The following is a 16,867-nucleotide window of genomic DNA, read 5'->3' as shown; positions in this document are numbered from 1 at the left end:
CTCATCTCCAACTACATGTATTCTCTCCTTGACTTCTTGGTTGAGTCCTCCAAAGCCTGTAATGCCAACTAACTCAGTGGAAATATGATGAAGGGGGAAATTAGAGTAGAAAAAGACAATAGTTTATTCTCTTGCAATTAAGACATCTTTCCAATTTTTACAAAAATATACGACCTCGAAACAACATCACTAGGGTCCCTCTCAGGTCCTTGATGGTGTCTGTGCAAACGATAAGCTCTGAAGTGTAAACTCCACCAGCCTCAAAGGAAATCAAGCTCTTAACTGTTTCCATCAGTTTTTCCCTTTTTCCATCCATTGAGCTTCTGTATAATTGTTGCATGTTGAATTCATCCAGTTATCTGCTTAATTTGTTCTCCTACGTCCTTTTCTCTCCATCCATCCTAACACAACGGCCAAAGCAATGCTACTTAAACTGCATTTCCTACATTCCTTTTCCTTAATTAGATCTATCAATGATTACATATTGCTTATAAAATAATTTACAAATGTTTTATCTGGAATTCAAACCTTTCCTCATTCAAAGCCCCTCTTACTTCTTCCACAGCTTCCTTGTGCAAAACCACTGCTCTGCTGTCGATATTCTCATTAATTCTAGAATACTCTCTACACTTTTCCATACCTCAGAGTCTTTGCTTGGATGTCCTCTTCCCCTAAATTAGAATTTAATAAGTAAATATTCTTGAGACCCTCCCAAATCAAGTCTTTGGAAGAAATTTCTCTTTCCTTCAACTCCTGTGGTACATATTGACCATAATAGTCATTTGTTACTTAGTACGGATATTACTTACTTATAATTTTAAAATAGGAGAATTTTTAAAGTCTCTTAAGTCTTATAAATTTTTCCTAACTTTTTGCCCTACAAATACATAGAACACATTTGTTGAGAATGTGGCAACATGGATATTGAGAATATAAATACAAGTGTTTGGGGCTTAAATTTAGTACTGACGGTTAACTATTTGCAGTCTGTTCTTGCTAATGGTAATCTAATATGGTTAAGTCCCCTGCATAGGAACCTTCAAGTTGCAAACTTTCAAAGATGCGAACGTGCCCCTGTATGCCAGCTGTTGTACTACACTACTATACTTTTCAAGGTACTGTACTGTAAGATTAAAAATGTTTTCTTTATTTTTGTGTTCGTTTGTCTTTTATGTATTATTTGTGTGAAAAGTGTTATAAACCTATTACAGTACAGTACAGTACTATATAGCTGATTGTGTTGGGTACCTAGAATAACTTTGTTGGACTTACGAACAAATTGGACTTACAAATGCGCTCTCGAAATGGAACTCGTTAGGGGACTTACTGTACCATATAACAACTTTGTGTTATGAAATAATAACATGTTGGTAATTTTCTTATGTTCTTCTAAATATCTTTGAAATAAATACTTGGTTTTAAAAATATTGATGAAAATAAAAAGGAAACAAAAGCACTCAACTGATGACTTAGCCATCAGTCTTTGAAATCAAATAGAAGAGAAAAAACAGTAAAAATAACACATCTAAAAGATATTGTTGAAATTAATTTGAAGCCATTATTTTCACTTGAACAGTGGAGTGGCATCTTAAATGTTCAACAACTGCAAATAAAGTGAAAATCTGTAAAGTAAAATCACTTCTGAAAATACTTTAAATTCTCCATAAACATATATGTGTTTGTGTACGTACATTAAAAACCTGTATGGTAATATGTTTACATAATTATAAAATAAACACGTAAATGTGAAGGTATTTACTAAAATACATTTGCAAATATTTATAGCATTTTAAATTATATAAAGGAGTTATTGACAATTTAATTTATATGCATTTAATAGTATGGGAAGCAAATCATTTGAAAGGCAGATCTGTATGGGTTAAAAGTAAGATTCAGGGAATCTGATGGCTGGGTTCCATTGTGGTTGTAGCACAGTGTCTTTTGACTTTGAGGAAGTTGCTTAAATGGCCTGCGGCTCAGCTAAATGACTGATTGTGGCATGAAAGTCACTCAACTTCATTCCTTATCAGTAAATGCATATTAAAACCTCAGAGAATTACTGCTGCCTGCTCACCAGAATGTCTAAAACTACAAAGATGGAAGACATCAGTGTGTTGAGGGTGTGGAGCAACTTACACACTTGCTAATGGGAATGTCAATCGATATAGACCTTTTGGAAAAGTGTCTGATGGTCCCTATCACACCTAGAGATATGCATACATTATGTCCTAATATTCCACTCCTAGGTATGTACTCATCAGAAATGAGAACACGTGTTTCCCCAAAACCTCATAATGTGATGTTCGCAGCAGAACTATGTGCATTGTCTCCGAACTAGAAGCTACCCAGATGCCCACTGACAGACACACAGGTAAATAAAATGTGGCATATTCGAAGAATTGAATATCATACAGCAATAAGGGTTAATAATCTACAGCAACACCCAACAGTGTGCTGGAATAATCTAAACATAGTTTTTAATGGAAGGCTCCAAGCACAAAGGAATAAATGTCTTATTCTCTGATGTACACAAAGTACAAAACCAGGCAAATCTGTCCCCTGTTCACAGAGATCAGGAGAGTGTGTCATGGGGCAGGGGGGAGGGGGGACTGAAGTGGAGGCTGGGCCTTTCCTCAGAGACTGCTGTTCTTCAACCTCTGGGCTCTTAGCACGTGTGTCTTCACTTTCTCCGTATTCAGCAAACCATTTGCTTACATTCTCTTTACGCATATTATATTTCAGTACAAAGTTTAAAAAATTCAGCATTTCAGTTTCTTGATTTTTGAATTATTAAACTCATTCATAACTAAGGAGAGTGAGCCTGGTGCTTTATACACACATTTATAACAAGTCCTTAAAAGACTAATTTCATGGACTGCAGGTGAAGCAGTCTCCCCAAATCAACCAGCACTGCCTTCCTGCCAAAGTTTAGTTCTGTTGTCTGGGTCTTGATTGTGAAAGCATTGCCTAACCTCAAGTTCTGTAAATGATTTCCGAAAGAGCTTTTATTTATTTATTTATTTAAATCTTCTGAGGTCTACCGACGGTAGATCTGAATGGGGTCTAAATAATTGGAGGGTTTATGAAATGCAGAGAATATCACCAGTTATGCACATTCCAAGAACCTGAACGTTTCCAGTGAAGAACATGCCTGGGTTTTATAAAAACAAAGCAAGGGCAGGTCAGGACATTAGCTTTCAGTGGGAGTGCAGGCTCAAACTCTGGCACTGCTGGGGCTCCTGGCTGATTGTTTTCTTTTACTTTGCAGAAGTTTCTGATGGGCGGGACATCTAGCAATGGCTTTAATCCCTAAGCTGGGTTTGGACTTCCTTTTGGAGCAAGTAGTTTCCTGCACTTTCCATAGTTTTTAACAGAGGAGAGCCTGACACAGTGTTAAGCACTGTCAACTACTAGATGTGCCCCTGAAGGGTCCCCAACATGAGATTTCCAGCAACAGTTGTGTGGTTTATGTTATGGACTGTTTGTGTCGCAAAAGGTAAGATTAAAAAAGGAAGGCTTTTTTTTTTCTATATTGCAAAACATTTGCTTACATGCTTTTTACGGTGGTAATGAAAATTTGGTCTAGAAAATGTGTTTAATTACTGTGCTGTAGCCTAGTATGTGAGATGCTTTTGACACTGTTCAGTTTAAAAAATATAAGCAGCTTATTTGAATGGCACATCTAATTATTCATCATAATTTTATTTAATGTAGAAGTTCAGAAAATGTTTTAATAATTATCTTCAAAAAATGTGACATGTCATGATCATTTCCCTTGTGATTATCATAAAATGTAATTTAATTTTTTTGCCTAGAATTTTCACCAAAATGCCTATGTGAATGTATTAAGAACTAGGTGAACATAGAACAAGAAAATGAATTAGACAATAAAAGCCTTCAAGCTGCAATGATTGGACTTATTTCAGATAGAGATGTGAACTCTTGCTAAAGAAAAATTGATTTATCATTTACAATTGATATTGCCATGGCTTTAAAAGTCTTGGAGACAGCCATCACTTGTATCGTTTGAATGAAAATGTATAAATTTGAAAAAAAATTGAATATGCAACCTTTGTAAAAGTTACTCAATAGGATTTTCTTCCCCTATGGTTGATATAAGATATGCTAGTAGGAAAGCCTTTAGGAGTAGTGAATCTGAGTGCAGGAGTTTTTTGCTGATACCAGTAAGAATTTATGGATAATTAAATTTACTTCTATCACTTTTCCTTGATAGATGAAAAAGTTTCTTCTTGGAGCAAATTTGGTTTCCTAGTTCATGATAGGTAACCAATAATGTGATACATGTTTGACTGACATTTTTTAAAGTTATTCATAAATTCCCAACATTCTTCACTAGGTCAACAAATTTCAATTGAATGCTTATTTCAAGTCAACCTCTAGGCAGTGAGGAATATTAGCAAATAAAACAAAACCCCTGTCCTTGAGGGTCTTTCAATCTAGAAAATAAAGCCAGATGTCTTTTTTAAGTTGTATCCTTTAGTAATTTTTTTCAGGCTTTTCTCAAATGTGTTTAAGCGTTTTTGAAAGATAGTCTTTTTCTCAGTTATACACACTAATATGCTATTGCTTGATTTTTAGCTTGTAAACCTTATATCCAGCCACTTTTTAAACTAGGTGTACAATCATTTCCCTGTCCATAAGAACATCACAACTAATAATAACTAATATTACAACACAATATACCCAAATATGATTATATTGGCAAAGAGTTCTGGAGCAATGTTAATGTTACCAATAGCAAACATCTTTTTCTTTACACAAGTGTTTTTGTCTTTTCTTTAATAGGAATACTCTTAGTGCTTCACAATTTCCGTATTGTTTACTGAGGTTTTACGTAGATTGCATTTGTCATGCACGGAAGACTTGTTTGGTTCCTAGCTCAGGTTTAAAGCTAAGAACCCATGCTAAATTTAATGAAACTGTTTCAGTGATGACAAAGTGGAATTTGAAATATTATTAAAATTGGGTGCTACAAAGTGTAAGTGATAAAAAGTAAATAACAGTGATTTTAAAACTCCCTGCGTCCCTAATTGATTCCAGCTGATTCATTTCACTTGTATTTTATATTTCATGAACGTATGTTGGAATGTGACAGCAGTTTCTGCTGGTGAATTGAGCTTTAGCACTACACGCATTACAGTGAGAGTGGCTGTAAATCTGGCCACTTCCCAGATAAAGTACAGCTTTGGTATTTAAAGTAACACTTACATTAGCCTCATGGCTTTCCCAAAAGCACACACAACGCACAACCAATTCCATCAGTCTAGCCCTAACAGAAGTTTTACTCAACAGAGTGGCCTTGATCATTAAAACTATCCACATCTCCTTCAACATTTGCCTCTGTTTTTGTCTCCCACGTAGAAATGACGATGGAATACAAATTGAGAAACTGAGAAATACTAAACTGAATACTGAATGCTAAGTTGAGAAAGTGAGAAAAGACGGTTGTGTATACTCTCACGATCTGCTTTACTCAACTAGAAACTGCATTTCAGCCTTTCCTAAGTGGTCTCCATCCTGTTAAGAGTGAACATTCCTCAAAAATACTGATCACTACTACAGAGGAGTAGTAACCAACAGCAAGAATTTATAAGCTCAACTTTCTATTTTTTCCCCCTTTTTAGAAAAGGATATTGGAGACCAAGCAGTACCTTTTTAACGCAATGGGTGGTCTGCGTCTTCATCCCTAGCTGTACAGGAACGTCAGCTGCGTGCGGGGTAGTTCACCCAGGCTACTAAGAGCCGGGTCAGCTTTACAGAGTTCAGTGTAACCGTTCCTGAGTTATACCACATCGTTTCTGCCTTCTGGAATATCTTGTGACTAAGCTTTTCAAGAACTTTTAGATTTAAGATCCAAAAAGCTTATACTCTTTGAAATTAGCCATGGCCCCAAAATTCCAGGCTGCTTAAAGTAAATAAATCAAAACACAATTGAAATATGTCCAAGTGCATGCTGGCTATGTTGTTTGGAGAGATGTGTTTCCTAATTCTGGAGGTTTAAAGGGCAAAAATGTTCTTTCAGGACCTGAACTATGTTACATATCAGAGAGCTTCTATTCCAACAGAGAGAGGAGAATTTATTTCTTTTTACTATATTGTTTCAAGTACAAGATGGTTTTGAATTTGAATTAACTAATACAAAAAAATCTATATTATGATCATAAGAATTAATTATAAATTCATAAAAGTTACTCTTTTTTAAGGATAGATGTGAATATTATGTATATTCATCTAATCCAGAAAACTTGTGATAGCCGTTTATAATCCTAAATTCTATGTTTCAGTTCCAGTGTGATAAATAAGAATTCCCCGTCTCCAAAAAAATCCCACATTTTCAGAGGTAGTAGTATGGGTATTTACCTATACGGTGGGATCTAAAGTGGAGCAATGGCCCAATTGTCTTCAACATCTTCCCTTCTCCTAAAATGTTTTACCTATTAATAATACCATAAACTCAACCAGTCTGAAACTTATGTGGAGTGACAATACTCTGAGTAAGAGTTGGGACAGTTACATTTAGTATTATGCAGCACAATTATGTGAATTATTATCCACAGTAAGTTTTCTGTCTGATAATTTTTCTGCAACAATTTTAATGGGCAGAGGTAGAAATGAATGAGGATGAGGTAAGAACAGGACCCAGCAATCCTGGAAGATGAGGTTTTCTCAGGAAGGAAGATCTGATAGGGGAAGCAGTCTCGTGGGTACTCTGACCAGGGGTAGAGGAAACACCCCCAGGAATGTCACGAGAGCGAGAGCCTTGCTGACTTTAAGTTTAGGCACAGCCTGGGGATGCACTTGCTACTCTTCTGCCTGCACGTAATTTCAAATTAGAACTAAATTATTTAAGTATTGCTAACAGTATTCTTAGCTAGAAGTAAGTTTTCAAATATACATGGAAGCACAGTTTAGGGAGCATTCTTTATTTGGGGCCTTTGGGTGCTAGGGCTGGAGCCTCGGTCCGAGTTGGCCCACTTGTTTATCCCCTCCATCCCTGATGGTTTCACAGCCTTGGGCATGTTTCCTTCTTCCCAGCTCTGTTTCCTTCTCCTCACCCCACACACCATCCCCACCTGCCTGCCTGTGAGAGTCTGCCAACCAGCCTACCCCGTGCTCACTTAACTAATGTGCACTTTGCCCACTTCTTAACAGCTTTAACCAGTCTCAGAACACAGTGTACAAAACGGACGCGATGCCCCTGAAAAACTAAAGTGTTACGTTCTAGCTTAAGGTTATAAGGAAACGCTATAAAAAATGGTTCAGAGGGAGTAAAGTAATGGGACAGAGAAAAAAATCACAAAACTAATAAAAAGAAAGGGAAAGAAAAAGAAGTGACAGAGCACTTTTATTTGTTTTGACATTTTGACCGAGAGAGCCAAGTTTCTCCTAACCCTTGTTAAACAGAACTGTAATAGATAGAAAAGTGATTATAGAAATGCTCCTTCAAAGGTTCCCCGAAGTTTTTTGAGCTAAATTAAAATGATTCCTGACTTCAAAAAGTATAACATACATTCAAACATAGGACACATAGGATGTAGAATGGAATTTTACAGATGTTAGATTTCTTGGGTTCATGCAACAGAGGTTTAAGTGCACTAAACATTTGTTCCCTTATCTTATCTTTTGTGTTTGTTGCCGTCTACAATGCCTTTTCCCCAGGTTATCCATAATCTACAGATAAAATTGAAAGTCTTCGGGATAGCTTCACATTCACTCATCCATTCATTCATCTATTTATTTGCTCATTCAATGATGATCTTTTTTCTTTTGAGTGACTGCTAAGTAAGTACCAGGCACCGTGACAAGCACTTTCCGACAGGAGGTCACTTAGGAGGCAAAACAGAAGGGACGATTATTGTATTTTATCATATAAAGTATTTTGATGGAGATAACTGAAAACACTGTAGGGTCACGTAGGGAAGGCAAGATGCTCAAATTGGAATGAAAGGATGGAGTAGGGTGGTGCTAAGAAGTTGGTTTGTAAGAGGTACAATGAAGAGAGAGAAATATATCAGGGTTGTGATGACATCATGGGTAGGTTTTGACGGATTGTGGTGACGGTCCTTATTCTTGGGGAAGTTACATTCTGATGCGAGGATAGATACATAAACATAACTATGAACCATGAATTATGTTGTGAAGGAAGTAAAGTAGGGGCTGAGGGGAAATAACAGAGATGGGATAGTGGGGTGTCTTGCCTACCTTGCCTAGAGGTAAGTGGACCACTTGGAGGAAGTGGCTGAAAGCTCCGTGAGCTGTTTGTATATTTGGAGATTAATCCTTTGTCCATTGCTTCATTATACAGCAGAAGCTAACACAACATTGTAAAGCAATTTTACTCCAATAAAAAAATAAAGAAAAATACACCAAAATAAATAAATAAATAAAGTTTGTGGAAAAAGCACCAGAGTTTTAAAATATCATTTGAAGTAAAAAATGTAATGAATATGAGAGCTCTTTATATGTAGTAAATATGTATACACAGAGTAAATATTGTGAGAATCTGGTAGAAAGACGGTATGAAAGAGGTGTATCCTTGTCTTTTATGTCTGAGTGTTAAAAGCAAGTAACACACATGATTACTCTTTGGGTAAATGCATTGCTTTAATAAAAATCATTTAAATTGAGTAAGTTAATTGATAAGAAAATTTTATTACTTTTTTCCTTGCATGAGCTTAATAAAAGGATAGGAATTAAGTTTATCAAAATGTTAATATATTAGTGAAAAGTGGTTCAACTCCACTCACAATGTTGGCATCTACATTTGAAATTTAACTAATTAATTTTTCCAGTAACCTAAATGCCGTGAAATGGATCTGAATTTAGAAAGTGGAAAACACACATATTATCCTGTAGTTAAACACAAAATTTCCATGTAAAAACATGATCCTTAAGTTGAAAAAACAAACCCAAAAACTCGGGCTTTTTTGGGGAAAGACAGTTGCTGGTAGGAAGAGGCGCAGGCGGTTTGTGTTGTTTTATGGTAGGGTGTTAGCACCATCTAGTGGAGTAAAGGTATGTTTACTTAAATTTTAGAAATCAAAACTAATGTGGAATCATCGATTACAAAGTTTCCTAACAAATGTGCTAAACATTTGCAAAAAAGTCAGAGAACAATTAGTGCATATGAAAGCCCACACAAGTGTTATTTATTACACAAAAATGAAGTTTCATATGGAGTTTCTGTTCTACGAAATGTAGAATGTGTTTGTAATGGGATCCAGCTCCGTTGATTATTTTTTCCCCTTGCCTTTACAAAAAGAAATTCTAGAATAGAATGTTAAACCATTCTTATAAAACCAAGTAAGAAAAGGAGTTTAACAATGAAAATTATATCAATAAATATATATATGGTGAGAAGTATCTGAATTTGCCAATTTAAAAGTAATATGTTAAAAGTCAACTAATGAAATCACCCTAATATCAAGGGTAGTTGTATCTAAACTAACCAGCAAGAAGTATTAAAAAGATTAGCAATTATAATCAGTAAGCATGAGCTTCATTACTAATTTTATGTATTCCCTTCTTTATATGTCATTTTGTTAAGGAATTACTTTTTTGGAAAAAAAGAATCATACTGTACATGCAGATTCTATTACTTTAGTATCTTTATTGTGAAGTATATGAGTGAATAAAATATGAATGTACTGTAGTTTAAAATAGTTATAATTACCCATGTCAAGAAGTAGAGCATTCCCAGCATCCCCCAAATACCCTTGCGTTTCTTCTAGATTAATACCCCTTCCTTTCTTCTAGAAGAAAACATTACCTTAATATTTATGGTAATTATATTTTTGCTCTTCTTTAATACTTTTTAACCGTCTGTATACACGTACCTATTATATATGTCTGTTCATAACTACAATTTTCTGAAAAAAGTAAGGATTCAATTTTATTCCATTTCACCTCCACTGGTTTCTAATTGCTAACCTGCCAGAGTGGGTTTCAATTTGAGATTGTCAATCACATTTACACAATACACTTGACCTCTCCAGTTCCAAGGTTACTGAGCTTCAAGAGATAATACAGAATAGGAGTATAGCAGCCGGTACAAGAGCTTGATGAAGATTTCGGAAACCCGGACACATTATCTCTTTGAATTTGTAGTTAATAACTAACCTCCTTACTAGAGTGAAAACACTTTGAGAGCAGATATTTTCTCTCTTTATCCATTTTTTTTTTCCTTCAGAGCTTATATTAGTGCCCAATATTTCCTGAATTTAAGAAAGAATAGTATTAGAGAATGTGGTGCAGCAGTTAAGAATAATATAGTAAAGTATAATTATTTATCTGGAAAGTTATTCTTACAAATCTATGTAGATTTAATTTCTGTACAGTAAAATATATATCTTATATATATTAAGACTTACATTTGCAGATAAATGAAGGCTAACAGTGATATTATGATTAATAATAAGAAATATACATTTTGGCCTTAATCCATGGTTCCTGGCACACAGCTCCAAAACTCTTATAATTTCCTAATGAATACAGAGCAAAGGAAGTATCTTTTGTTGATAATTTTTGGTCTTTTGTTCTCAGTCCTGAAATAGCTCCAGAGGATCAGAGGTGAAAGTAGTGTCTTTTGTTATTCACAACAAGCCTCTTTCAACCACACCTAAGTTTATGTTAATGAGGTGATTTTTGGAAAGGCCCTAGAGAACCAAATGATGGGGGCTGGTTGCCAGGAGGAACCAACCACTTGATTAGAAGGTTGGAACTTTTAGCCCCACCCTCCCCACCCTCCCCCAGTCCCCAGTCTCAGGGGTTCTGGGAAGGGAGGCAGAGCTGGAGGTTTAGGCAGTCACCAAGGGCCAGTGATTTGATCAATCGTGGCTATGTAATGAAGCCTCCATAAAAATCTCTAAAGAATGGCATTTGGAAGCTTCCAGGTTGGTGAACACAGAGAGGTGCTGGGAGAGTGACACACCTGGCCCTCCACACCCCTTCCTCCAAGTCTTGCCCTATGCATCTCTTCTCTCTGGCTGTTCCTGAGTTGTATCCTTTCATAACAAACTAGCAAACTAGTAAATTAAAAAAAAGAAAAGACTTACATTTGGATGGACCTGTATAGTTTCTTTTTTAATAAAAAATAACCTAAACCTACTGCATTTTTAATAGTTATTTAAACACCTATTGTGTTTTAATTTTTTTGTAGATTGTCAAGAACCCCCTCCAAGAAGAGAAACAGAAATTCTGTCAGGTTCTTGGACTGAACAAACATATCCAGAGGGCACTCAGGCTACGTATAAATGCCGCCCTGGATACAGAACTCTTGGGAGTATTGTAATGGTATGCAAGGATGGAAAGTGGCAATCTCTTCATCCTTCGAGGATATGTCAGAGTAAGTCGTTCCTACATTTGTGAAATCTGTGAAAACTTTTAGTTGTGAAAATACTGAGTGCTACTATGGAAACGCTGGCTGAATTCTATCACTATTGTCATTTAAATACAAAATGATGCATCCTCATTATTTTCTTTTTAACTTTTCATTTTATATTGGAGTATAGTTTATTCACAATGTTGTGTTAGTTTCAGGTGTACAGCAAAGTGATTCATTTATACATACACAAGTATCCATTCTTTTTCAAATTCTTGTCATTATTCTTAACAAGGTGTTGTCATCTTCCAAAAGGTACAGATAACTTTGCCATTTTTCACTTTTCCATATTTTCAATTCTGTCCTCTAATACAATATCAAATATCCCTGTCCTCGAACTCATGTAAATTGTTACTCCCCGTGCTGCATACTAACATTACATCCTTTTTTTTTAATTTTAGAAAAGCCCTGCGGACACCCTGGAGACACTCCATTTGGTTCTTTCCATCTTGCAGTAGGAACTCGGTTTGAATATGGTGCAAAGATTGTTTATACCTGTGATGAGGGGTATGTAGCCAATAGAAAAAGAGGCTTCTAATTCAGATAATTCATAATGGAAATAGTAAATAGAAACTGTACTAATTTATGTGTTTAAGGTTACTATATTTTTCTATGAACATATTTATAAGTAACATACAAGCAACCTGAAAATTTAAACTATAATGGAAATGATTATATATTGATACAATTATCATCTCCTCAACACTGAAAAATTAAAATGAATTATGATTACTCTGGGAGAGTGTAGTTATAGGAGAGTGGGAAAATAGCATGCATATAAATAAAAATTCACTGCAGTGAGTCCTCACTACATTCTATTATGTGCAGAGTATTATAGGAGTTTGATATGTCAGGGGGATCAAGAAATTACACATGGAATCATTATTCTCTTTCCATTTATTTCTTGAATTGAGGCAGTAAAATAAAATATTTTAAAGCTTAGGCTTTGGAGTAAGCCTATATTCCAAAACTCTACCACTTAATAACTATATGTATATTTTAAAAATATCTCTTTACTCCCATGTCCTCACTTATAAAAGCAGAAACATATCAAGTGCATCACAGGATTGGTGGGAGAAATAAATACGACACACGCTTGTGGCCCTTAGAAGAGTTCCTGGGATATTGTAAACACCCAATAAGTATTAGTTCTTATAACTTAGTCTCTCCTTGGTCACTACCAGAGGGAGATTCTTCAAAGAGTTTTTGCCCCAATCTCTGAAATATCCCTTTCCAATCCAGGCTAATCTTGTCCCTTTAAGTTCCACCCTTGACCTAGCAAAAGGGGTCAAAACTCATAAACTTCTCCTACTAGATTCCCTGAATCTCAGTAATAAATAATATTTATAAAATCTCAGTAATAAATATATTTATAATTATAATATCTATAATAAAGAGGTTAGTGACATACATGCTTTGACTCTGGCTCTGTTTAACTCATCTTTGCCACGTCCGTCTTGTATTAACTATGGATAAACTGTCACAGACCCTGTAAGAGCAACTCTTTCCACCACCCAGCTTGGGCTTTCAACAGGACTAGATAATTGTCAGTGAAATAAAAGTCCTTGGACTGTTGTAAGGTCAGCATCAGAGGGGATATAAGTCTTCTGACCCAATAGTGGAATCTGAACATAGACTGGGTTTACAGTACCCACGGTTTCTGCCAGCAAACCCACCCTGTGTGTCCCCTTGTCCCATCCCCCTTTTGTCTGCTGTGTACCCATTTAGCTGAATACTAGCCACTTACCAGAATACTCAATATGGAAGACCAGTTTGATCCTCCTACAGGGAGGGAGTCTTATAAGAGGCCCTCTGCACAGTGTTTCTTGTATTTTGCCAGCTTGGGGTTGCAGAAACACAAGCCCTTACTTTTCTCCAAACCAACATTTGGACAATCTCTCTATCTTTCTCTCTCCCTCGATGTACATGGGCCCTAGCATTACTGACCTTTTCGAGTCGTCTGAACAAGGGTCCTTCTGCCCGGTGTTCTTTCAGCCAATAGAATGAGACTGAGTTGGGTTCAGAAGCAAAGGAAAGCTTCATTTTTAAAAAAATTATTTTTTATTGGAGTATAGTTGATTTACAATGTTGTGTTAGTTTCTGCTGTACAGCAAAGTGAATCAGTTATACATATACATATATCCCCTCTTTTAGATTCTATTCACATATAGGTCAGATTGTCATACTGAGTGAAGTAAGTCAGACAGAGAAGGAAAAACATCATATGATATTGTTTTTATATGGAATCTTAAAAAAGGGTATCAATGAACCTATTTACAAAACAGAAATAGAGTCACAGATGTAGAAAACAATCTTATGGTTACTCGGGGCGGGGGGGGGGAAAGGGGAGGGGGGAGGGATAAATTGGGAGATTGGGATTGACATATGCACACTACTATATATAAAATAGATAATTAATAAGGACCTACTGTATAGCACAGGAATGCTTCATTCTCCCAACAGGTTGCAAGTGAGCAGGGCTGCTTTATAGGGTCTTGTCAGCTGGGAGGGGGCAGGGCAGCCGCTCTGCTCAGGATCCAGACCACAGTGCTGGGTGCAGCATCTCTGCACACGGCCTGATGCCGCCATCTTGGATGGAGTGTCGTGTGCAGGGTCTGCACATGGCCCTAAGCTGAAGTTTAGGGGCAGCCATTTTGAAGGAGGAACTCTAGTTTGAAGAGCCAGGTGCAATTCCTCTGCAGGTGCGACCCTGTGAGCCAGTGAAACTAGACTAAGCACAGCGGGGGTGGGGGAGGGGGAAAGGTTAGATTTATTCCCCAGATTCTAGTTTTATTCCCCAGGAATTGTGAATGGGCTTTGCTGGTGACGCTAGGCGGTTTTGTGTAGAATTTTGCAGAACTCCTGAGAGAGATTTGGGCGAGTGGATGAGTCCCTGGTGTAGATGGAAAATATTCACCAGGAAATCATCTTTCTCCGTTATAAGGTAGAGCCAAGAGAGGAACCAGAGAAGAACCTTTAATAACCAATTATTTTGTTCCTTCGTGTGACAGAGGCACAGAGTAAAAGTTTGACTTCAAGTTCTGTGACTCCCATTTACTCTGTTGAAATGTTTTCTTCCTGTAGAGAATTAGGAACAAATCAATCCCAATCCAAGAAAGACACAGTGTTTTTTGAAGGAGAAAATTTCTTTTACTTGTGTAATTTGCAGAACAACTCTTATTTGCAGACAAAGGAAACATTTGTCCACGTAGAATTCTTTAGAAGTTCATGAAAGACCATTTTTCAAAATTCTCTTTTGTGGTTATCAAAATGCCTTCCATTATTTATTTTTTGAGAAAAAGGTTTTGTTTGTTTTGTTTTTTGCCTCCAACCGTCCAATGTAATAAATATTGAGAAGGATGTTTTGCCTTCATCTGAAGCATCTGGGGATGACTGGACACTGTACACCTGCCCAAGGACCTTGCGTTAAAGTACAGCATCTTTGGTTTTAAGATCAGACTTGATGAGTTACTATAATTCGACATTGAATGACTTCTGTAGGCCAACTTGACTCAGTGACTGCACTCTGGAAAGCATCTCGGATCTCGGGGATGGAGATAGGGAGATGGAGACCAGTGCTGAAAATAAGCCACACTAAGACATTTTTGTTAGCACTATCCTTGATCATGTAAAAAGCCCAAAGCATCCAGAAAATATCACAATCATGGAGGGTAGGAGTATGGATAGAAATATGGAAAAAGAGTGGACGGGGGTGACATACAGTGACCTGCTGTTTACTATCATGTTTTTATCTTCTGTTTTTGGTGATTGTTCGTGGAGCTTATTACATTGTTAAATGTACCTCATTAGTGAAAAAATAAATTAATGAAGGAATAAAAGTGCATTGTGCATGAAACAGTAATGAGTTTGTGTCATGAACCAAGGGTTATGATTATTCCAAGTCCGTACACCTGAGGGTTTGAGGGCCTTTCTTAAGAAAGGAAGGAGGGAAGTATATGCTGTTAATTTTCCATGAAATGGTATCAAACTTAAAACTGGGCATAAACACGCATTAGCTCACAACTCCGTTATTGTTGGTTTTCAGGTATCAGATGCTGGGCGAGGTGAATTTCCGTGAATGTGAATCAAATGGATGGACCAATAATATTCCCATATGTGAAGGTAGATGTAAAACTGATTTACAAGTATATTAAAACATATACTTAAAATATTAGGATTTTTTGAAATGTCTTACATCAAATATTCATAAAGTCTATAATTAAATATTTCTTACTCAAATTATTTTTGTGGATTCTGCTGTAGTACAGAGTGGATATCTAGTCCTTTTATTGCTACAGTATTATGTGTTTCAATAACCAAATATAAATACAGGCTCATCTGATCTAATGGTTAATGTATTACAGATTAGAAAAATCTATTTTTTTTTCCTTTTGGATTCTAACCACTAGAAATAACACAAGTATCACATCAAAATGAAGCTGAGAATTTCAACTTTATTCATGAAGAGGCACTCCCCCAAATAACGACCCCAGTGCAGGGATCTCTGGTAGCGGCTGAAGTGGAGAACATTATTTAGCCACCTCCTCCCTCTTGCCTGGCAAGGGGAGTTTTCCTCTGGTCTTAGTTGTACTGAAAAGAGGCAGGAACTAAGGAAGACCTCTGTCCTTTCTTACTGATCCATAAAGCAAACAATGAGAATGAGAAAATGTACATCCTGTTCCCAAATTTTGAACTAGTAATTCCAGTCTCTAGTCATCATGAAAATAAGAGATCAATCAGAATTGTTTTTCAAAGTTCCATGGTGAGGAGTAAGGAGAGAGGGAGAAGAAGAGAGAAGGAAAGGGAGACAGAGAAAGAGAGAGAAAAACAAGGAGGAAGCGGAAGAGGGAGAAGGGGAGGGGGGAGGGGGAGGAGAAAAAACATGATGACTCAAAAATCCCTTGTCTGAAAAAGAGAGTGGATTTTTCATCTGCAGAAATGAGGGGGAGGACATCAATGTTCTAAGGAACATCCACATTGGAATCACCTGGGGTGCTTCTTAGAAACTGAAGTTTTTGGTTAGTAAAGATGTATGGAATCAGTATCCCTGGGGTGATAGGGCAGCCATAGAATTTCCATTTAACAAGCATCCTGGGTGATCATTGTAAAATAAAGATTGAATATCATAAGCTAAGGGATACTGGAAAATATTAAGGAAAATCAAAAAAGTGCTCAAGTTATTTTGATATGGAAAAAGGAAAATTAAAGACTATTTATTTATTGAGATAAACATAATCAGAAAGTTTGCTTTTACACCTTTTAGGAATACAGTTTTATATTATTGTGGGACGTAAATGGAAATTTTGTATTTAATTATCCCAAACTTTATATTTCTCAATTATTTAAGAAACACTTGTTTGCTACTACAAAATATATAAACTGTCATTCAAAAATTCAAAGTAGTAATTTCTTTGTTCACTCTCATAGAAAAGAATCAGAGATAAACTTACAGTTTTCTTTTGTTTG

The 16,867-nt window shown here is 36.3% G+C and overlaps 1 protein-coding gene across 4 annotated transcripts in view; it reads left to right on the top strand.

Moving 5' to 3' along the window:
- Nucleotides 1-1,067: 1,067 nt before the first annotated feature.
- LOC113628492 (complement factor H-like) overlaps nucleotides 1,068-16,867 on the top strand; it is a 94,711-nt gene continuing 78,911 nt past the window's right edge. The window contains exons 1-5 of one of the 4 annotated variants that reach the window (XM_027122157.1): nucleotides 1,068-1,115; nucleotides 2,247-2,371; nucleotides 11,180-11,365; nucleotides 11,803-11,908; nucleotides 15,447-15,523. In XM_027122157.1, coding sequence (XP_026977958.1) covers nucleotides 2,317-2,371; nucleotides 11,180-11,365; nucleotides 11,803-11,908; nucleotides 15,447-15,523 — 424 coding nt within the window. In that variant the 5' untranslated portion in view covers nucleotides 1,068-1,115; nucleotides 2,247-2,316. Of the gene's footprint in view, nucleotides 1,116-2,246; nucleotides 2,372-3,268; nucleotides 3,497-7,685; nucleotides 7,804-11,179; nucleotides 11,366-11,802; nucleotides 11,909-15,446; nucleotides 15,524-16,867 lie in introns of those variants that run through there. The other 3 variants (XM_027122156.1, XM_027122155.1, XM_027122158.1) reach the window with 3 other exon arrangements.

The sequence above is a fragment of the Aethalodelphis obliquidens genome, unplaced genomic scaffold (genome assembly GCF_003676395.1).
Source record: "Aethalodelphis obliquidens isolate GAN/ISIS:26980383/991018 unplaced genomic scaffold, ASM367639v1 scaffold24, whole genome shotgun sequence".
NCBI lineage: Eukaryota > Metazoa > Chordata > Mammalia > Artiodactyla > Delphinidae > Aethalodelphis > Aethalodelphis obliquidens.
Note: the sequence above shows the minus strand (reverse complement) of the source record. Positions and strands in the feature narration are given on the sequence as shown.